The sequence below is a fragment of the Bombus pyrosoma genome, linkage group LG16 (genome assembly GCF_014825855.1).
Source record: "Bombus pyrosoma isolate SC7728 linkage group LG16, ASM1482585v1, whole genome shotgun sequence".
NCBI lineage: Eukaryota > Metazoa > Arthropoda > Insecta > Hymenoptera > Apidae > Bombus > Bombus pyrosoma.
In genome coordinates this window covers 97,275-120,192 of record NC_057785.1, presented here as the reverse complement: position 1 = coordinate 120,192, position 22,918 = coordinate 97,275, and the positions used below count along the sequence as shown (strand labels likewise).

Sequence of the window (22,918 nt, the reverse complement as noted above, 5' to 3'; positions counted from 1 at the left end):
CCCATGTATAGATGTATATATGGATTCTTATGGAATTGGAAGATTGAACTGCCAAGATTGTTTCAAACGTATTCCAGTAAGAGTTAATTATATCCATATTGCTCATATGTCACTGTTACATTTCATAAATTAAATTATGAGTATAGATATAAAATTGTATTAGATATGAAGTAACAGGCAGAAAACCACTAATGTTTATACATAGATTTTATAGCACGTAGTTACTTATATATACAAACGATAGTTTTTCAATGTATTAATATATGTTAAAACCCATCTTTATTTGTATTAACATTAATATATGATAAGCAAGTATTGAAGTATTGAACCTTTGTTTGCTCTTCTACTTTTTGTAATAACTTATATGTATACTTATTGTTATTATTAAATGCAAAATAATGTACACTTTTATTAATTTTAAAAACTTTTGACCCGCCAAGAATTGTATCAAGTGAAATTATATTTTAATAGTCCAAAATATGTGAAGCGCTGTTGGCCGTTGTGTAGTTGGCCGTGTATGCAACGATTACGAAAATTCTCTGTGTCATAGCTGTCCTTTGTAGAAAAATTGCAATATGTAAGGAAACAATCATTTATAGACACATTCATAGTGCAAGCAGGAATAAACCTGTTGTGGCATAGCTCTCTGCAGTGGGCCCTTTAATTTTCTGTAATGATAGGGATGGATTCTATCCCATTGTTCATTTACTCTCTTATGTAATTCAATGACGGATAACGGTAGAAAATCAAAAAATGTATTTATATAGTTTTCTCTCTAATATTGCCCATAGATTTTCAATTGGAATGAGATGGGGATTTTAGACAAGTCGTTTCAAAACAAACAATTTTTGTGTGTCTAGTCAACTCTTTACACTTCTAGTGGTATGTTTGGAGTCTTGATCGTGTTGAAATACAATGCTCTCTTCGGAATACAGTATATTTTCGACAGTACCTAGTAAATCTTTCTATAAAATGTCTTTATGCACTACTGATCCTGTAGCATCGTTATCAACGGAGGTCACGAGGAAGCGAAGTTGCTAACATATAGTTGTGTTCTAGCAGAGTGGCATTTCAGCCGATTGTCCCTGTCCTGTCTCAGCATCTGGGTATCGCCTGCGGCCTTTTCTTCCTTTCTTCTTCTGCCCTTCGTTTTCTTCATTTCCTCCTCAACTATTCTTCTGCTAAGTACAACAACCGAGAACGGCGATGCAGTAGAGTCAAGTAAATGCGTATACTTTGAGCGGATGCTTTTGTGCAGCGGGATCGTGATTGTGTGTAGTATATCATTGCTGTAACAATCTCATTGATGGTTTTTGGAATTTTGTACACGTTAAGATTTGAACCCTTTCGGCGGTCAAGGTGAAAGTAGTCAACGACGGATTCGAAAGCAAAATAATTGTCACCTGCCGTATATCGCTATGATAAGTCGACAACCTGTCGGTGAATTTTTATCTGTCGAAAACTACCGAGTCTAATTTAAGTTGATAGTGTCGCAGATATTCGAACGTGGTCGTCGACTTTTAAATGTTAAAAAAGAGACGCGACGAGATAGATGACTGGAATATAAGAAATGCGGTAAAACTTTGAAGAATGACTTACTGCCGAAAAGTTTTGAAATTGCAAATTCAGCCGATTTAATATTCTTAACAATATCGATTTTTTTTTCCTGTTCCCTCCCTCCGCAGTCTGCGAAGTATACTGCGGTAACGTTTATAGCGATATTTAGCTGTTGACGGCTCCCTATAATACGGTACGTGAATGCAAGAACATCTGCGATACTACATGAACGCTTGACTTGAATTCGAAAAAGATAAATACTCTCCTGGTTTTATCTAGTGAAACATTCCTAAAAGTCTAATTCATTCGGAACGAACCGCAGGAGGGTACCGAACCTAATACATCGGTGGCCTTTCGATATGACGGATCCAAGCAAGGATCTCATTTTCAGGCATTTAAATGTATCAGAAAACTGGATTTATTCCACGATGGAATATGATCAGCATGTTCTAGACATTGGTACTGCGGAGGTTGATGTATAAAACTCACGGAAAAGGGCGTTTCCTTCCGTCATCTACCGTTGGCTTGGTCTTGCGGGAGAAGTGTTTTGGTTCTAAGATGGCCGATAGATGCACTGAGCCCCCCCGACGAGTGAGCTGATCACATATCAGGTTTGGAAGACTAGGGCTAAAACTTCATCACCAATTAGTTGAGAACCAAGAACCAACCATCAGAATGTCGGAAAGGAAAGGAAATCTCGGACCTCAAACAGGGAACCTAATCTCTGTAGTGCAAATAAAGAACACAAGGAAAAAAGAAGGAAGAGAGACAGAGGGAAGGAAGCATAGAAGCCAAATCAAGCGGAAGATCCGTCAATAAAGAGATGAAAGTGAAAATGAGGAAGACAATTTAGAACATTATTGTATTATTTCTTGTGATGTGTATTCCAAATCATAGCTCAGAGAAGAAAGCTGAAAAAAAGGACAAAAGAAAAAAGAAAAATAAAGTCTCATACGTTTATCCAAACTTGTCTGATCTTGATCAGACGTGTGATGATTTTTGAATTCGTTTCTCTAGAAGCCTCAATAGAAGGCGCTAGGAAACTCAATTGGTCACTTAGACTGATCAAACTTGTGGATATTTTACAAAATTCTCTCTTAACACGTTGACTGCCATGACACCCGTATTCGGGTGTCAGCAAAGTTTCTGGTCAGGCCACGTAACCCATATTCGGGTGTCGCTTATTTGACTACTTGCGAAGAATCGTCGTAGGTGTTTGAAAAGGTATTCCATAATAATAAAACTGTTGAATTGTTATAAAAGTAATACAAAAATGGTTTATTAAAAAAATTATTTAGAATGTAAAACTTTAAAGCATACATAGCTGAGATTGGTCGGGATAATTTGGTCAATAAATTGTTGTTTTCTCCAAATTCATTTGTGCCTTTGTTCGGTCCATTCGACGCCTTTTATTTGCATAACATAATTTGCATACGCGTCTAATGCTTCTTCCGGAATCATAAGCCTCGTAAAAGCTATCTTTTTCACTGCTATCTGACTCACTAAAAAATAAGTTTTCAATTATTCTTTTCGACATTGTAACGAATTAGAGCAGAGATTTTAAGTTATACCGTTCGTTGTTCGTTGTTTAAGTTATACTTTTGTTGATTTTGTAGAAAGTGGAGAAATGAGAAACAAATGCGAAGGAATGGAAACAACAGAAACGAGAGGTAAGACCACCAGTTGAGCGAATCGCATTATGAAAATATCGATGGGAGTGCCGAGCAGAGAACGCTTGGTACTGCTGCGCGCGTGGCCTGACGGAGATTTTTTTGAAAACAAGCGTGGCAGTCAACATGTTAAGAAATCGATTTGTTCAAATTAAATCTGAATTGAACAATATTAGGCTTCACGTTTAAATAAATCATTAATAAGTAAGAAGTCTTTTATTAAAAATTATCACGGAAATGATAACAATAATATTAACGATATAGGGTAATAATATTTATTGAGCACATTTTTTACAAATATACTGAGTTTTGTTTGTGTATTTTCCGCATATGATCTTTTTGCAATATATACAACAATTATTGCTTCTATTTTTTTTTGCAGTAGCCCACTTGGCAACTTTTTAGTACTTCTGACGTTGAAGGTGACAGAAATGAAGCGTCTGATCTTTGGCTAATGTTCTCCTTGTTTTCTCCAGCTAATTCCTCGGCTAAACAAAATATGTACTCCTTTCTGGATATTTTCGATCCGGTGCACTCTTTACATAATATCCACGCGTTTATCGCCGCCAAATCTAAAATATTGAAAAAAACTTGAAGGGACTATCGGAAACCCCCTGCTTTCACACTATATTTGCGTGCCATTTATTATAATTGCGTGCGTTTTATTATTTATTATAAAAAGCAATGGTTTCTGGAACACGTTTATAATTGTCTTCTACTTGTATACCTGTATGTTTGGTGCTTAGAAGGAGGACTTTTACGTTAGGTTTACTTGTATACACAGTAAGCGTGCAGTTTTCTAATTTACATAAATGTGAGGAAAGCAAAGTCATCTTGTCCTTTTTCCCTTAAGCATCGAGTTTCATTTTTCTTCATATAAGGGAAACCATTCAAAATATATTTTGTTTGGCATTAAGTTTTGGTTAGCAGGTGACGTCCAACGTTATGAGGCTTATTCGGCATATATTGCGTAAACCTGCATCGGGCTTTCGTTGGAAATAATTGTTCATCTATTGAGATATTTTCATATGGCTTGTAACAAGCCTGGCTATTACTTATATATTACTATACCATATTTCGTATATCAGCGCAAATTTATCTGTTTGTAATCTTTCGGAGGCTTTCAATGATCTCGCCTCATATGTATAAGTAACTCAGCAACTGTTATTGTCCAGTCTTTTTTCAAAACTCGATGCGCCTCGGTTTCAGTGCAATCTTTTATGTGTTCCATTATGTGTCTGCCAATTATCAATTCGAAAGCACTAGTTACACAATCCGACATAATATTTCTCTTAGCATAACCAGTAGACCTTGCGATATCCTTGAATATCATACGAACGGGCGTCCTACCCCTAGATCCCCCTGCTTTCAGTTTTATCCACTGTGTCTCGTCAATTGCAATTTTAATTTCATCCATTACATTTTGGGATGTGCTTGGAATGCTCGTTCTTTCATCCTCGGAGTCAGAACTAGAAAGAATACGCGTCCTTTTCTTGTTACGACACACTTCCAGGGATGTTTCCTCTTCATTATCCGAAAATCTTTCTATCTCACCACTTTCAATGTATTCAGAACTTTCAATGTCAGTTTCGCTTTGGCCTAACTCATACTGATCTTTTTCAGAGGTATCCTCAGAACAATCTTCATTGATGTTGACAATTTTATTCGATATCTTATTATATCTCCTGGATTTACACATGATTGCTAGAAAATAAGATTGGTAAAAATAAGAAAATACTGTGCCTAAATTCAATTACCCTATCGTAAATACTTATAATAATCTGAAACTTTTGCATACTGTCTTTGAAAAAAGGATTGTTTATGAAATCAGCTCGTCCATCAATTTGACGGGTTTCGTAGAGATACGTATATTACATACAAATTTCAAAAATTAAAATGCTTAGGAAAAAATAATTGTGTATAAATTCTTTGGATGAAATGATTAATTTACGATGCAAAATGGTTAAAATTAATGCTATGGTTTTTGGGATATTTCATTTCGAGGTTTGAAATCTGTCAAATTGACGGGTTCCGTAAACCTAGTGTTAAGAATGTCTAAACACTTCTGTCCACGTCAACAGACATATTATTTATATATTATTGCATAATATTACGTAATTTGTTTTTATCCTTTCCGACGAATTATCTTTTGTGGCTTGTGTGGTTACTCTAGCTTTGTTCTCGTTATACATCGATTCTGAACCAAAGCTATATTTTTGAAATATTATTCGCAAATTTTTATAAAGATAAAACACGTTATGTTTACTAAATGCAGTCTCCGTACTTTTACTGAATACTTCAGGAGTATGAAGGGAAAGCTGAGAGTTCCGAGGTATAAAACTTCGAAACCATTCATACGATGCTGTTTCATTCTTTATCCAATGTTGCGAAATATTTTTGTGATTTTCTTTAGTAAATAAAACTGCAAAATTTCTGGTTCGAATCGGTGGAAGATTATAATTAAGGTTTGTCGAGGCCAATCGATATTCTATAAATAACTTTTCTTCTTCGTTTATAAATATTTGTAATGTCACGAACCGATGTAATATTGGATAAAAGAAGATAAGAACTAAGTTTGAGTATCAAAACCTACATGTTTCACTTTAAACCTTTTTTCGTAAAATCATTAAAACTTTTTTATACTTTTATTTATTTATTTAACTAACAAAAAATTTTTTAATACTGTTATTAATTAATGTAATTCGTATTGTTCGCTGACAGTGTATAGACAAAAACGGCCGTTATCAGTAAATAACCCGGAAGTGCAACAGTAGCTAAAAATTTGTAAATTTGTCAAGTAAGTGGGTTGTGAATGTAAGAGGTCAAACGAAAAAGCCTCTTTGTTTTCTCGCAATTCCCTCAATTGTAACAAGTTTACTTCAATTGTATCGTAATGATCAATGTCCTAGTTTTTAATGAGTAACAGTTCTTTGCAATCAGGATTCTTAGCAGCATAATCATTACAAACTATCGTGGAAGGGCAGGTTCAATTCCAATGCAATTTGCAGAATGTACTGTTCACGTTTCAGGTACATTGTGTCAACCGATTTTATATATGATTGCACAGACTCATATTAAATCAAAATTGATGACGAAGTTGTTCATACTTTTCTAAAGGTCGATCTCATTGATTGAACATTGGTAATGGAGAACTATTCACGAACAGATTATCCAATGGAAATCTTCTATCGTTTCCAGTTGTTGAACACCCTCTATTCGCTTAACGGATTTCATAAAAGTTGACCGTGCGAATCATAAACTACAAGTCATAATTGCTTCCATATGTCCTGCGAGTATTTCCAAAATGTTTGGAAGCGAACCTTCCTTGAATACTTCTGACTACTAGCACGCTTCAATAACCACTAAATATACCAATAAAACTAAAAATGTAACTGAAATAACTGTAATCCAACAACAATAACTAAAGAGAAACTAAAAAAGAAAAGTATATTGGATCATCATGATGTGCGAGATACTATTCTTGTATAAAGAGAATGACCCATTTTAATCTATAAAGCCAATTATATTCTCGAATTATTTATTGCTTCAAAAATGTTTCAAACAGGATTTGTTTGGTTGAGAGTAATGTTGGATATTATTGAATAAATTTTCGGAGAGTTCAAATAAAAAGCAGAAACGAATTATTTGTTATTTGGACAAGTCTAAAGACAATACTTAATATAATGAGATTAATGGTTATTTACAAATACAATTTTATTTTTTGCTTATTAGTTTTATTTGTTATTTACCTTTTGCACTCTGCGCAGGCGTTTCTGCTTAGTTACTTTTCAGAGGTTCAAGGTTTGTCCAGGCAAGCCATTGACGAAACGTTTCAATGAAAGTCCAACAATATGCATATAGTAAGTGGCATTAATATTCGGCAATGTATTATGACAGATATTATATTACTGTATCTACAGATACAATTTTGGTGGGACAAATTGAGATTATATTACTGTATTTACAGATACTTGTCCTACCAAAGTTGTCCACTTGGAACATCATTGTTATTCCAAATAATAAAGGAAATTATTACTTGCGGAAGTTGTAAGGTATAACGAATTTACGAAGAATTTACCATTCGATTTATGTAACAGACGAAATTGCAATATATACTAGCCAGTACCGCTACCCACCGATGAATCAAGAGAAGATACAGCATTAATTTGAAGCTCTGTTATTCCAAGAAACAATTAGACCGTCCACTTCACCGTATAACTCCGCTTTATGAATTGTATCGAAAATATCGGATCCCGATGACACTGAACATTGGCGCATGATAATTAATTTTCGTGCACTGAACGAAGAAAACAAAGCGACAAGTATCCACTATCTCAAATTACCGAAACTCTGGACCAACTAAGAGGTGTAAAGTATTTCTCAATCTTTGATTTGGCAAATGAATTTCAACATTTGATATATCAAGTATTAGTTCAATGAAATATAAATTCAAAATTATTTGAATAATATAATAGTCTACCTTTCATCTCTACAGAAAGTCAAAATTTAAAGATTGTTGAATCACCTCAAAAATGATGGATTTACTTCCCCAAGCAATATAAGTGAATTTCTGCGTAAAAAAATTACATACTTAAGGTATAATTTCTGCCGACAGTGTCAAACCAGGTTCAAGGAAACTTCATGCGGTAGAAAATTTTCTTACTCCAATCCAGAATCCAAGGACATTTAACAATTCTTAGGATTGACAAGTCACATATTATCGTCGTTATCAGAGACTATTTTGTTAACGCAAAATCATTGATTCAGTTGCTAGAAAAAGAAATCCATTTGAAATGGACCGATGAACAATAGAAACACTTTGAAAATCTGCAAGACGAAGCCTGCATAAAAATAATACTACATTATCCAGATTTCAACCATCCAATCATTATCATTACCGATGCTTCAGATCATACAAATATTGAGTGCAGTATTGAGCCAAGATGAAATTGGTCCCGATTTACCGGTTCCATATGGTTCTCGCAATTTATACCCAGTCGGAAAGAATTATTCAACAACTGAGAAGAAATGCGTGGCTATGATGTATGTTACGTAATATTTCCGACCTTTTGTGTTCGTAAATTTGCACTTGTCACCCACTATCGACCCTTAGTCTAACTATATTCAGTCAAAGATCTCATTTCAAGATTGGTTAAATGGAAATTAATGTTGCTAGAGTACAAATGCAATATCGTACTTAAACCTCGAAAACGAAACAAGAACGCAATCGTGCTGTCTCGTAATTCAGTGGTCTTTTTTTAATCGCTCGCAAAGATAAGGAATTTGAAGCGCACTTATCCAAGATAAACCGGTTATCGTGTTTAAGGAATAAAACAAAATCAAGGAAGGTTTACATGGAGCGTACCTCCTATCCGCCTATCCGTAGGAAGAGGGAAAGTTCACCAGGAAGCAACCAACACAACAACGAAAGACGTTGGCGCACCGTTCCTCAAAATCACATGGAAGGCGATATAAACTCATACGATACATTTACTCTAATAGCACATTCAACACTAACCAACAATCATCTCACGTTCAGTCTGAACAATAAGTAAAATACTAATAATTCACAAAGGGATCTAATAACGTTGATCGAAGGAGAAACCGAAGAACCTACTTCACTTGAAAATCCCAACCTATTGGGTCTATCGCCTCGTCTATCTCCTCAGCCTATAAGAATATAGACCCAACAAATTCTGGAAAACAGTTGAACGCAGTTGAGAAGCATTATTTCCGATTATTAAGAATCTGATACAGATATATCACTCTCCTAAGATTCTCAACCCGAGGAAGAAGAAGACAACCACGAGTCCTGTAAAATAAACATAACCGGAGAAATATTTATCGCTATAAAGAGAAAGTGTGTACATTTATTAAGTCTGTAAATTGTTACCTAAGAGATGCCGGGGAAAGAATTCTTGCTGATGTCGGTTACTTGAAAAAGAGTCACCTGCTAAGGAGAATCCGCAGGAAGGACAAATAATCATCACTACCACTCAGCCGTTCAGAATTTTTTCCATGAATCTGAAATAAATTTGTCATAAAATATATCTTTGAAGAGCTGACAGACGAAAATATCGTCACAGTACTACGAAACTTGAAAACTATACTCAAGGAAGCGAGAACAAAACAGCCGTTATATCGTTATTGGGAAAGAAACAGAATCAACCCATCATTCAGAAATACCAAACTCTCATCTGAAAAATATTCAAAAACACCAACGTCGAAATTACTTCATACACGGAAATAAGTATAGCACCTCCGGAGGATATTCGAAAAGAGTTCATAGAAGAAACACATAGTAGTATACAAACGAATGACCAAAACCTACAGACATTTCAGAGTAAGATATTCATGGCGAGGAATGAAAAACGATATAAAAGAATTCATTTGAAAATGCAAAAGCTGCGAGAAACAAAAATTGGTAAGAGCGAAATTTCCACAATTGATGTTTATTGAAGACAATTTATAATGGAACCTGCCACATACCGACAATACAAGACAACTTAACCAAAAACTGCATAGCTGTCGCGATAGCGAACATCGGCGCCACAATAATAGCAGATGCCCTTGCAACGATTTTAATTCCCATCTTCGGAACATCACGTGCAATCCTCACAGACAAAGGAATAAACTTTTCAGTTCAATTCAGAATCAGTCTTTTATTCGATTCAGTAACAGTCATATTTTATGGGAAGTCAAATGTTTTATTACGGTGAAGTTTTGAATGGTAGAAAATCAAAACTGGTAATGGCGGTAACATACCATGGTTCCACGGCGGCAAATGGGACATAATAAATTTTGGTATCGATCGAGTGGAAAGGGCGCGTGGATCTCGCGACTGGCGCACACCAACGCAGAATATTATTCCACGTGAGAATCGCAGGACCGTGTTTTCAAATTATGGACAATCTCACGGAATTCACTTTTATGAGTTAGACGTGATCAACCGTCGCGCAAGATGCAGTGAGAATCCAACGAAGAAACGTTACCATTGATTGAAACAAACTTTACATAATGTGCCGGTATTAGTTTCTAGTGTGTTTTAATTAAATGTATTTCGCCTGTAAAAATACACACAACAATACGACACAAATAATGGTAAATTCCAGATTAAATTTAAAAAGTAATATATGTAATATCGTTACTATTTCGCACTTTTTCATGTATGGAATTGACCGATATGTCTTTTAGGGAATTCGTATCATTGTTTTATATTATTATTATGTATATAACGTGTTACTATATTTACGCTTTTACTATTAGTTTACTATTATCCTGTTAGATTGCGTTAGAATAAGAAGACGGTAACCAGAATCTTGGTAATCTGTCGAGTAGTCAATAAAGAACTAATTATAATATTATTTATTATTTTTGAAAACAGATCTGAATTAATGTCAAGTCTCATGGATATTTTTCATCGAGTCATGAATATATGAAACACGTGCATTCTCGGTTCTCACAGAGTCTGACAGGACGAAAGAAGAAAATCTAACAGGAAAGAAGGAAATTAGTGTATGAATGTGCGGTTCACTTACGATCGATCAAGGTAGAAAGTGCTTACGGGGGAGAGTGTAGGACGAGCGGAGAATGGTGGATAAGAATGGGAAACGGATCGGCCGAATGACTGGCAGTCAGAATAATAGACCTTACGAATTGTAAGTGCGCCGCGTTTTCATGTCAAAAATAATGCACGTAGTAAAAGGGTAAGTAGGGAAACGACCTTATAAATGATTTTTTGTCGATTACACGTCTGTCAGGTTTGTTTACGAGCAAAACTATAGTAAGTGCTATTGTAGCAGAATACAAAAAAATGATGTGTGCCTAAGTGGGTGTCACGTTTAATTGCAGTTACGAAAATCTGAACTAGAAAGAGAACGTTGTTGTGGATGTAATGATAAGTAGAGTGCAGATGTTTGTGTAAATTCATATTCTTATAAATTGAAAAAATGAAATCTGAGTAGACGGTTGTTTTACTATAAATGTTATAACGAGTACTACTGTATCTTGTATATTTCATATTTCGTTCGATCTAATACTTCATATATAAAACCTATAGTACTCATTGTTATATATATATTTATTTAATTAATATTTATAATAAAAGAATTGTCTGTATACGAAGCATAAACGTCTCCGTAACGATATAATACATGGCATTAGCATTATGTTAGGCATTATTTTACATTAGTCTTTGATTCTCGCTTTTTCGCTTGCGCGAAGAAGAAGGATAGACTCTTACTTCGTTGGAATTGAAACTTAAATAACTCAATTTAATATTCCTTTGAAATTATTTAACTTGTGACTTAGAGAGTACACGTAAATACCCCGACCATTACACTAAACAATTGTACGTCCCTGTTTATAAAATATGTACGTTGTCATTTACTATATAACATTTTGTTCAATCGTAATATCCAGCCCAGCGATCTCACACCCACAATGATATACCTTTGCCACTCGAGGTTTACCGATTAGTTGAATGTTATCAGTTTGCTACTAATATTTCCTGCTTTCTGTTCGTTAGCCATAAGCCCGCGTCAATTTGTTCCCGCGCCTTGGCCTTTCCTGTAGCTCCCGGCTATACGTCGCATTGATTCGTCTTCGCATCTATTTCCTCAGCAGTCAGTGCAATTAACAACACTGGACTTGCTTGATTAGCAACTCCATAACCTAAGAATTAGTCCGGCTACATAGTCGCCTCCTGTAGCTCGTAACCATCTTCTATATTTTGTATTATGTTTAAATTTTTATTTACAGTCGTGCATGTAACTGAAATAATAACTATCTTTGCTACAAAGATATAATAATTATAGAAGGGGAAAAATTAAGTAACTATAAATAGCAGAATATTCCATAGTAAGTAATATTCCATAGAATATTCCATTCCAACTTTATTTATATACTTTACTTTTCACTTCTTTGTAATACAAGGAACGGAGATAGTACATTTCATATATCTTCCTAAACTCCTCTTTGAAATTAATAATCCCAATTGAACGGTCAAGATGGTTACAGTTATTGGCGATTAAATAAGATTAGATTAATGGCGATTAGATAAGATTGGTTAAAATAAGATTTCCTTAAGTCCCCGATCGAGGGAACTTGGATGAAGGTGGTCTTATTTGTACCTTTTGACGTCATACGAGATTTTCTTATTTCACGAGATCTTTGCTAAGCAAATCCTTAAAACACAACCTTAAGATAAATCTTCAGTCACAATTATGAAATCAAAAGACATCTGAAGACTGTTCTTGAGACGATCTTAAGTATAAGACTGGGCTATGAATATCGTCCATAGATTTATATGAAGCAGGTCATATGGGATGCAATTTTGAGCGCCGTACATAGGACATAGTAGCAAAGTTCCTTTTGTCAAATATAATATGTGAAAGACTAAGACATTGTAAAAGCAAGAATGCCTTTTCGCGTCTTTCTTTGTTAAAGTTAAAGTATCTGTTGAAGTAATTACTTCTTGACATAAATAGGTTAATATCTTTTTGTAGGGAACGCTGAACGAATCAATTACTTTATTTAAAACTATATGATTCCATTAAAAAAACGTATTTTGTCATCATATGATTTGCACCTGGCCATATACAAAACAAATTATTATACCTGATTGTTGAGGTTATTAGATGTATAATGAGAGAGACGGGTGGATAAATTATAAGGTAGAAAATATATTTGAAATACGGAAGTGAAAAAGATACAAAAGTTGAAATANATAATATGAGCTGGTCCAGATCCGCACGCTAGCAGTGTTACTCTATAACTGAAAAACCCTGAAGCCAACGTCGCCTTTCGACTGTTTATGGCCTGCCTTCGTCGCAGTCTTTTGTCTATGCGCTGTCGATGGCTTCAATGCTTTAGAAAGCTAAAAAGACCAGATGTAGAGTTTTCTTAAAAGCAGTGACCTTCAACACTGATTATGTTTGTTTTGAAACTATTCATTTCTTGTCTAAAACATTTTTTCATACAGTGCATAATATTTCAATAATTTGCATATATTTCTTGAAATCAAACACCCTATATATATTTTAATGTTGGAAGTATAGCTGGAGAGAAAGAAATCTGTTTCTTATACTTTTTATTTCGTATTTTCCATCTATTTCTTATTTTCTATCAAATATTATTATTATATATATGTATATATGTAGGATGTACCGAAAATCGAGAAATGGTACAAGTCAAATGGAGGTGTTTCCCTATGTAAATTCAAATTCCAAATGCAAAGTGACAATTTTTAATGCTAGGCTCCGTTTTCGAGAAAATCGACTATGCAGTTTCAAATACGCGTGCACTTGAAAGATAATGAGTCGGTTGAACGAGTTTCTGCACACTTATTGTTAGATACTCTGTTCTTAGCCAGCTAAGTTAACCACATAGCCACAGTTTTTTTAATTATAACGTTTATTGCCCAAAAAAATACAAATTACGTATTTTACATTCTCAATAAACAAAAAATTTCGATTCAGAAGTGGCTCTGACAAAAGTATCGTTAACGCAACGGTACGACGTAGTCATATAATATTTGATGCAGGATTTATACATTTTTTACATTGCAGTAGTTGATTGTATCAAAACTGCGCTCATAAGCGGTACCGTTACGACCGTTCGCGGAGAGATGCGTTCGCGAGGAAACGTGTCAGCGAGAGATGTAAATTCTCTCTTCGATTTTGTTAGTCGACGGCGCGAACAGACGATTCCCCTGTTTCGATTAGAATAACAGAGGTAATACTGAATTAACAGGGTTAATATAAGCTTCTATTTTTAACAATATTTAAAATTATAATTAACACGTTACAAATGATTTAACGATGATACAACTAGTTTATTATTATAATTCGACTCGACTTTATAATATTTCTCGACGTATTCGTTTGACTAACCGACCTTGATTTTATTTCTCTGATCCTCTCGATGCATTCGATTTGAATCCTCTTATGATACTGACTGCCCTTCGATTTTTCCTTTGTCTTCTCTTGGAGGCGACCCCCACACGTTCATATTTTCATCTCTTATTTCGAACTTTTTCATTAAATTCTCTTTTATGTAATTAAATAACTTACCGTTCTTAGTGGCTATTATTAAGTCATCCACGTAAACTGCCAGTATGAGAATTTTATTTATCTCCATCTCTTATTGAATAAACACATGGATCTTTCTCAATTTGTTTAAGATTAAGTTTTTCCAACTAACCACTTAATTTATCAAACCATTGTTCACCGGATTGCTTCAATCCATATAAAGATTTCTTTAGATGATATACATAATCTTCTTTGCCCGGTACTTCAAAATATTTAGCTTGATGTATGTAAATATCTTCATTCAAATCACCATAAGTATATGCCATGGTTATATCCAATTGATATAAATTTTATTTTAATTTAGCAGCTAAGACTATTATAACTCTAATAGAAGTTAATTGTGCCACAGGAGCGAAGGTTTCATTGTATTCAATACCCGGTTTTTGAGCAAAACCTCTCGCTACTAATCTAGTTTTTCTAAATTCAACTTTTCCATTTTCATCGTATTTGGTCTTTAAAACCCATTTTGATCCAATTGGAGATCTATTCGCTGGACATTTTACTAATTCCCAAACGTTATTTTTAATGAAACCGTCATATTCCTTTTTCATGGCTTCTTTCCACTTTTCTGCATAAGGCCCAGATAATAATTCATCTATTGACTCAGTCGAATTATCATTAACTAATTGTACTGTTTCTTGATCAATTGGGATAGTTTTATCAATTTTTTTTGGTCTACCAACGTTTCCTGTTCGTATTATGTTTAGTCCTTCTCGCCTGCTCGTGACCACAAATTTATCTTGAACACAATTTTCATTTTGATTCATGTTTTCATCATCATCATGTTCTTCATCATGAATCTCTTCTGTGATTTCTTCGTCAAATTTTTGATTTATTAGTTCATATTTGAATTGTTCAGGTTCATTTTCAGTTTCATCATTTGGTACTCAATATTTTTTAAGAATGAAACACTTCTACTTATTATGAGTTTTCTTTTACTTGGATCCCATAATCGTAATGCTTTTGATTCATCGGAATATCCAATAAAAATACATTTTGTTGATCTTTTATCGGGCCGTTTATTTAGTGTATAAACTTCAGTACCAAAAATTTTAAGATCATTCACATTTGGTTTCCTTTTGTGCCAAATTTCATATGGTGTTTCACTATGAACTGTTTGGCATCTATTTCTAATATATGATGCCGTATTAACAGCTTGGTGTGTCGCTTGGTCTCTGATGTGGATTGAGATGTGGTTGATGTTACACACCCCCCTCCTTAGATTGATTTTGTTTCTCCAAAATCTTAGTGTTTCTTCAGTATGGAGCGGTGGAATTAGACTCCAGCTGACGCGATCTCTATTTTTTCTTCTTCGTCGTGGTATTTTATGCTTGTTGAGGTTATTAGATGTATGAACAGAGGAACGCGTGGATAAATTGTAAAGTAAAAAATATATTTTAATACAGTAGTGTAAGTACAAGTAGGAATATAATTTGAGCTGGTCCAGATCCGCACGCTATCAGTGTTACCCTATAACTGAAAGCCCCGAAGCCATCGTCGCCTGTCTACTGTCTATAGTCTGCCTTCGTCCAAGTCTATTGTCTATACGCTGTCGATGGCTTCAGTGCTTGAGAAAACTACAAAGACCAGATGTAGAGTTTTCTTAGAAGTGGTGATCACTTCAACACGCTCCCTAAAAGCTCTACATCCCAACAAAGAATTATCTCTTAATATTTTTCTAACTTTTGTCGTAAATATCTGAACCTTGATTTAGCCAATACCTTCACAAATACATTTGCCAGCCGCCTTTATCTTTTCCATTCAAATTAATTACTACTATTATTATTATTATTATTATTATTGTTGTTGAGCATTGTGGATCTTTGAAGCTGAAATAATGTTACGGGAACACTAAATTTACACTTGGAATTAATATTGGAATAGTTATATATTTATTTTGTTAGGGCTGGAGGTGTTCCCCGACAGGTCCGAGGCAATGTGGTTTTGCCGAGGTTTTTGCGGTAGGGCCGATCACGGGACGCCTTCAGAGGGTTATCGCCTGGGGTTGAAGGGGGCTGAGATCAGGGTCAGAGTCAGTATGAAGTATCTGGGTGTGACCCTCGACAGCCACTGGACCTTTGGCTCTCATTTCGAGCGCCTGGCACCCTTGGTCGAGGCAACGGCGAACGTCTTGGGACGTTTTCAGCCTTGGCTGGGCGGGCCGGGCGTCGGGGTGCGACGGCTGTACGCCGGCGTGGTACGACCGAAGCTCCTTTACGGAGCTCCGATCTGGGCGGAGGACCTGATAGCCTGCAGTCGCAGTCTCCGGGTGATCAGGAGGTTGCATAGGACGATGGCCATCAGGATAGTGAGAGGTTTCCGCACCATTTCGGCGGCGGCAGCAGCGGTGCTCGCGGGGTATCTCCCGTTCGAATTGCAAGCCCTGAGGCAATTTGTTTTTAATTTCATTGATANTTTCTTTTATTTTTTCCACATATTAATAAGTCTAATGAATAGAATTAAGTATATAACATCATCGCTCTCATACTTCATATACAGACAATAATCACTCTCACTTCTTTGAAATTCTAATTTTTTCATATACTCATCGAAACATTCATACCAAGCTCTTGAACTTTCACGCAATCTATATAACCTTCTCGCCTTTGATAATTTACATACTTTCCCGCTTTTATCGTCGTAACCCATAGGTTGTTTTATAAATACTTCCGATTGTATAATTCCGTTTAGGAATGCTGTTTCTACATGCATTTGCATAATCATCAAACCATATTGACAACAATAAGATAGTAATAACTTCAACGTTTGCATTTTTGCCACTGGAGAGTATAAATCTTCCAGTATTTCCTTTTGTTGGGAGCCTCGAACAACTAGTCGCGCTTTCTTACGATTATCAGGTTTATTCGTATATATCCATTTTAAATCTAATACTTTTTTGTCTTCTGGTTTCTCTACTAATTGCCAGGTCTTATTTTTGATTAAACTATTAATTTCTCGATCCATTGCTTCTTTCTATGAACCGCTGTCATCACCACTTAAGACGTCTTCATAGGTTTGAGGACTATCTGCGCCAACTACATTCACATAAATGAAATACGAGCTCGTTTGGCCATATCTTTGAGGTTTGTTTCTTTCCCGTCCTGACCTTCTCAAATTATTTTCTATGTCCTCAAGTTTTTCTTCTGATTCGTTACTTGAATTTCTCTCCTTTTTTATTACAACCTGCTCGACCTTTTTGTCATTTATTTCATTCTCATGAATCTCGTTTGAATCCGAATGTTCGTCAAAATCTTTTTCCATTTCATTATCTGATTCATCTTCTCCTTGAAATCCTACTAACTTATCATCTTCACCTATAAATTCTACGTGTCTTGCAATTATAATTTTATTATTAACCAAGATCCTATATCCAACGTTTTCATAACCTACAAGCATTCCAGTATCTGCTTTTCTGTCCCATTTCGAATTTTTTTTAATTTCAGGTATTCTTACGAAAACTCTACTTCCGTACAATCTTAAATTATTCATATTCGGTTTCCTTTTAAAAAATATTTCAAATGGTGTTTTATTTTCATATGTGTTCGTAATGATCCTATTTTTTAAGTACGCCGCAGCTCTAACTATTTCCGGCCAATATTTAATATTCAGCTTTGAATCATGTAATAAGCATCTATCGGAATTCATGATTGTTCTATTGTAGCGCTCAGCTGTTCCATTTAACTCGTGAACATAAGGTGGGCATGGTTCTACGAAAATTCCCTTTTCCCTAATTACATTGTACATGTCTTTGTTCATGTATTCTTTTCCGTTATCGCATCTTAGTCTCTTTATCTTCTTACCAGTAAGATTTTCAACTTTGTTTATATAATCAAGGAAGTAATCGTAAACTTCACCTTTTGATTTCAAAGTATAAATCAATGTGCACTTACTGTAGTCGTCTATAAATGTTAAGAAATATTTAGATCCACCAAACCCGGTATTTTTATGAGGTTCATTTAAATCGGTATGTACTAATTCTAAAATCTCGCGTGCTCTACTACGACTATTTTGGAAGGGTAAATTGTGCATTTTATTTTGGATACATGTACCACATTTTAATTGTACTTGCTCAAATTTTTCTGGCATTCCCTCAACTAATTCTTTCTTACACATTGTATCTAAATAATTAAAGTTTACATGTCCTAAGATCCTGTGAAATTTTTCCTTATTTGTCATTTTTTCTACATTTCTAGCGTGAGATACTTGCCTTTCAATGTAACTACTTATTTTATATAAACCATGATCTTTGAATGCCATCCCTATCAACTTTCTCTATTTGTTATATATCTTTGAAGTATTTCCTGCTGAGACTGTTTTACTTTAATTCGTTACTCTCGCATAGCTAACCAAGTTATTATCCACTTCTTTCACGTAAAATACATTAGACATTGTAATTTTAATCCTCGTTTTGTTTACTTCAAAGTAAGTTAAAATTTTTCCGACTTTTGTTCCTTTTAGAATTCTACCGTCTCTTACCTTTACATTTATCGGTTTTTTTTTCACTTTTCGTACTCAACAAAATAAGAGTCATCATTTACAATGTGATCTGAACATCCACTATCCAATATCCAATCTATCTTTCGCGTATCGCTAGTATATACCGTAATATCATTCTTACTATTATCACGCTCTACTCGCGTTAGGAAGCATTCAATTTCTTGGTCGTCGTAGCCCTCATTGTATGAATAATTTGCGTCGTGTTGACTTGCCCTGTTGTAACGTTGTTGCCAGCCTCTGCTTCGTCCTCGTTGGCCAAATCCTCGTTGACCGTATCCTCGTCCTCTTTGGCCAAAACTCCGCCGCGACCCCTATTCTGCTGCGGCTGGTACGCACCTCCTCGCCATTGCGCACCTCCATTGTTTCCACCCCTGCACGTGTTTGTACAATTTCTTACCACGTGGCCGTACTTTCCACAGGCATGGCACTCTATGTCGCTTTTTTTCAACTTTGAATACATTTGACCTATTTCTATCACTTTTACTCTGGTTACGTGTTTCCCACATGGTAATTTTATTTTTTAAGAATTCACAAGTTCGATCACTTTCTTTCAATGAGTCGATTAAGTCACCAATATAGCTCAATGATTCTGGTAGCGTTTTCAGCATGTAGTCGAGTTTTTCACGTTCACTTACGTTTGCACCAGCTTTATCTCTCCACTCTTTACCAGCTCCACTCTTTAATTCATTTATCGTTTTTTCAAATTCCGTGAAAAATGAATTTCATTCTTCAAAGTCTTTCAGCCTCATTATGTCTAGTCTACTTCTTATACAAATTTGCAATGCTGTTGATTCCTTCATATACATTTCGTCAAATTTTTTCATTATTTTTAAAGCAGTGTCTTGATCACCAACAAATTCTAATTGTTCATTTGTTATACTACCATGGATGTAGTTCATCGCCCATTGATTCTTTTCATCCCAGTTATCTTGCGCATCCGTGTCCATTTTCTCTTGTGTAGCTGGTTCATAACATTTTTTACACTTTAAATACATTAATATTCTTTTCTTACACATTTTTTAATCACGTCCATCAAATATTTGAAGTTCAATTTCATCGTCCCTTGGCATCTTGATTCGTTTTTTATTTTCACACTCTTTTTTCTTCTTTTTAAAAAATTGTTCTTTTTATTATTCAGATTCCTTTTATTTGTTCTGTCAATAGCCTTTTTATCTCTTCAGTACTTATTTCCAATTTTTTAAAAATCGACTTTTATATATTCACTCCCGGTTACACGTGGTTCCATAACCTTGAATCTCGGAAACCACGATTTTTGCTACCATGTTGAGAGTTTTGGATCTTTGAAGCCGAAATAATGTTACAGGAACACAAGATTTACACTTGNGAATTAATATTGGAATAGTTATATATTTATTTAGTGGGTGATTTCTAATATATTCATCGATACACATTTGCGCGCGTCTCAACACTTTCTTCTATACCCGACTGTTAACCGACTGAACTGTTTACATTCATCTGTTTTCGAGACGCTACGCACACACATACTTTCACACACTGATACTCACATACAAGTATCTCTACTATGCATTTAACCTAGTCCAGCACACAAAATTATACATATCTTAACAATTATTATTATTACTACTTAGTCCGTGCCTTTCGGCTTTGGACGAGCTTTCGGTTTTACATTTCGTTTACCTATTATGTTTTTTATATTCTATCAGTCTTATGGCGTCATCACCTTATTGCCTCCTCCCTTATATCTATCTAAACTCTTTTCCTTGTCTATCTCTCTTTTCTTATATATCTACTCTTATATATCTCCCCTCTTATCCACTCTATTATATTGCACTACATTATGTATTCTGTCTCTCAAACTATGGCAACTTTTGGGCTTTTGTCTCCTTGCTGTGCTTCCTTATTATCATTCCTACCCGTTTTATATTGCCCTTCTCTTCTCCATTATTGTTTTCAATTCTATTAGTCCTTCTCCAGTCTCGTTTAATATTTTTTCTGTGTCCTTTATTCCTCCCGTTATTTCGCATTCTTCTATTACGTATCTCAGGTCTTCTTTTCTTTCCTTTTACATAGCCTGCATCTTTTTCCCCTCTTCTTACCAGTATTCCCTTGCTTTGGTCTCATTTCCACATCTGAATCTTGCTAATATTTTTCTGTCCTTCCACTTCATCCCCCCTTCTAAGTATTTTGCTAACCCTTCTTTGGCGATTTTTCTATAATGTTTGTTATTCTCTTTCCCCTCTCTTCTGCTTCTCTCTTTTTCCTTTCTTCTATAATTTGGTCTACTGTCACCCTTTCTTGCTCTTCTCTTGCTTCCATCTGTGTCCCTCCATTTCTCACCTCTTCTAGTTCCTTCTTCCTCTTTCTTGCTCTTTTCCCTTCTTGGCCATTTCCCCAGTTTCTCTCTCTTTCCTTTATGCACTCCTTTACTAGTTTCGCAAAGCAGTTTATAGTATATAGCAGTATATAGTTTCCTTTTTTCTCTACTCAACTGTTTGTCTATGATGTGGTTTATCACAAATACCGCGTCGGTCACTCCTCTTCCTTTTCTGAATCCGAATTGACTTTCTTCCAGTTTGGTTTCTATCTCTGGCTTCAGCCATTCGTCCAGTATCCCTGCGTAGATCTTGTATGCTGTGTCCATTAATGTTACTCCTCTGTAACTCTTCGCTACTCTTTTGTGTCCCTTCTTGTATGTCGGACATATTACGCCTTTTTTCCAATCTTCTGGTATCCCCTTCCCATTCCATATTTTCCTTAACAACTCCCATAACGCTTTCCCCACTTCCTTCGGTGCATACTTCCATACCTCATTTTCTAACCCGTCTTCCCCCATTGCTTTCTTCTCCTTCAGGTTTCTTAGTTGGTAGATCACCTCTTCCTTTTCTGTATTATTTTCTCTCTCCTCCATTATTTTCTCTTCCGCTCTATGCCCCTCCGTTTTTCTGCTCTTTTTGTGCTCTGTTCCTCCTAAAATTTTCATAAAGTGATTTTTCCACTCTTCTTCGCTTATTTCTTCATCTATACCCTCTCTTCTTCTTCTATATTTATTTATGTAATTCCACGCTTCTTGCTCTGTTTCGATCTTTTTGATTTTCTCCATTTCTTCATCTTCGTGTCTTTCCTTTCTGTGTTTGCACCACTGTTTGAATGCCTTTTTTTGAGAGCTTCTCTACTGCATTTTCCTTTCATAAACTTTGTCACCTTTCTACTCATCTCTCTTTTCCTCTCTTTCCACTCCTTATCCACACTTATACCACACTTTCTATCCCATGCCCCATTTCCTTATCTTCACTTTCTTCTTTGGCATTGCTTCGTTTATCTTCTTTTAGATTTCTATCCACATTTCCTCTACTCTTTTTTCTGTTGCAGGTCCAGTCTTTACATTCCTCCAAGTAATTTTCCACACTTTCGTTTGTCCATTCCCTTTTCTCCTTCTCTTCTTCTTTCTTCTCCTCATTCTTTTGTAATTCCGGCCTCCCTATTTCTATTTCTAACGGCATGTGGTCCGACTCTGTTCTTTTACCTTCTTTCATGTCAATTATTTCTTCTGTCACCTCCTGATTGCCAATCACATAGTCTATTACTGAGTTTCCCCTCTCTCCAATATAGGTGCACTCCTCTCCTTCTTTATCTCTGCCATTGATTATCGTCCAGCCTCTCTCTTCCAGGTACTTTAGCAGAGTTCTTCCTTCCATGTTTATTGTCTTGTCTTTTGATCGCCTGCTTTTTTCTTTCCTTAGGTCCTTGTTTATCGGCCCTCCTTCTTCTCCCGTTCTTGCGTTACAGTCTCCGCCGATGATCATCACTTCCTCTTCTCTTCCGGCTACTCTTTCCTCTATCTCTTTCCATGTCCCTTTTGTGTCTTGATTATATACCACCATTATCCTATACGTCTTGTCATTGTATATTATTTTTTTTTCAACTACGTTATCACTTATTTCTTTATATTCTATTTCGCTTAGTTCTTTATTTATACCCGTTATTATTCCTCCCTTTGCTCTTCCTTTTTCCTTACTCTCATTGCTGCCTTGCATTTCCAGTCGAATTCTTTGGGTAGTCTATATTTTAACTTTTCCCATTCGCCTTCCTCTATCCATGTTTCTGTGAGCCCGATCACGTCGA

The 22,918-nt window shown here is 35.4% G+C and overlaps 2 protein-coding genes across 2 annotated transcripts; both read right to left on the bottom strand.

The window, feature by feature from the left end:
- Positions 1–4,350: 4,350 nt before the first annotated feature.
- LOC122576641 lies at positions 4,351–4,926 on the bottom strand. Its single transcript, XM_043747234.1, has one exon. The coding sequence runs from the start codon at positions 4,924–4,926 to the stop codon at positions 4,351–4,353; it is 576 nt and encodes a 191-aa protein (XP_043603169.1).
- Positions 4,927–19,536: 14,610 nt separating this feature from the next.
- Positions 19,537–22,677, bottom strand: LOC122576640. The gene is made up of 3 exons (XM_043747233.1): positions 22,051–22,677; positions 21,318–21,935; positions 19,537–19,797 (listed from the first exon to the last, which is right to left on the bottom strand). Exons 1-3 carry the CDS (start codon positions 22,675–22,677, stop codon positions 19,537–19,539), a joined length of 1,506 nt encoding a protein of 501 aa, XP_043603168.1.
- Positions 22,678–22,918: the final 241 nt, after the last annotated feature.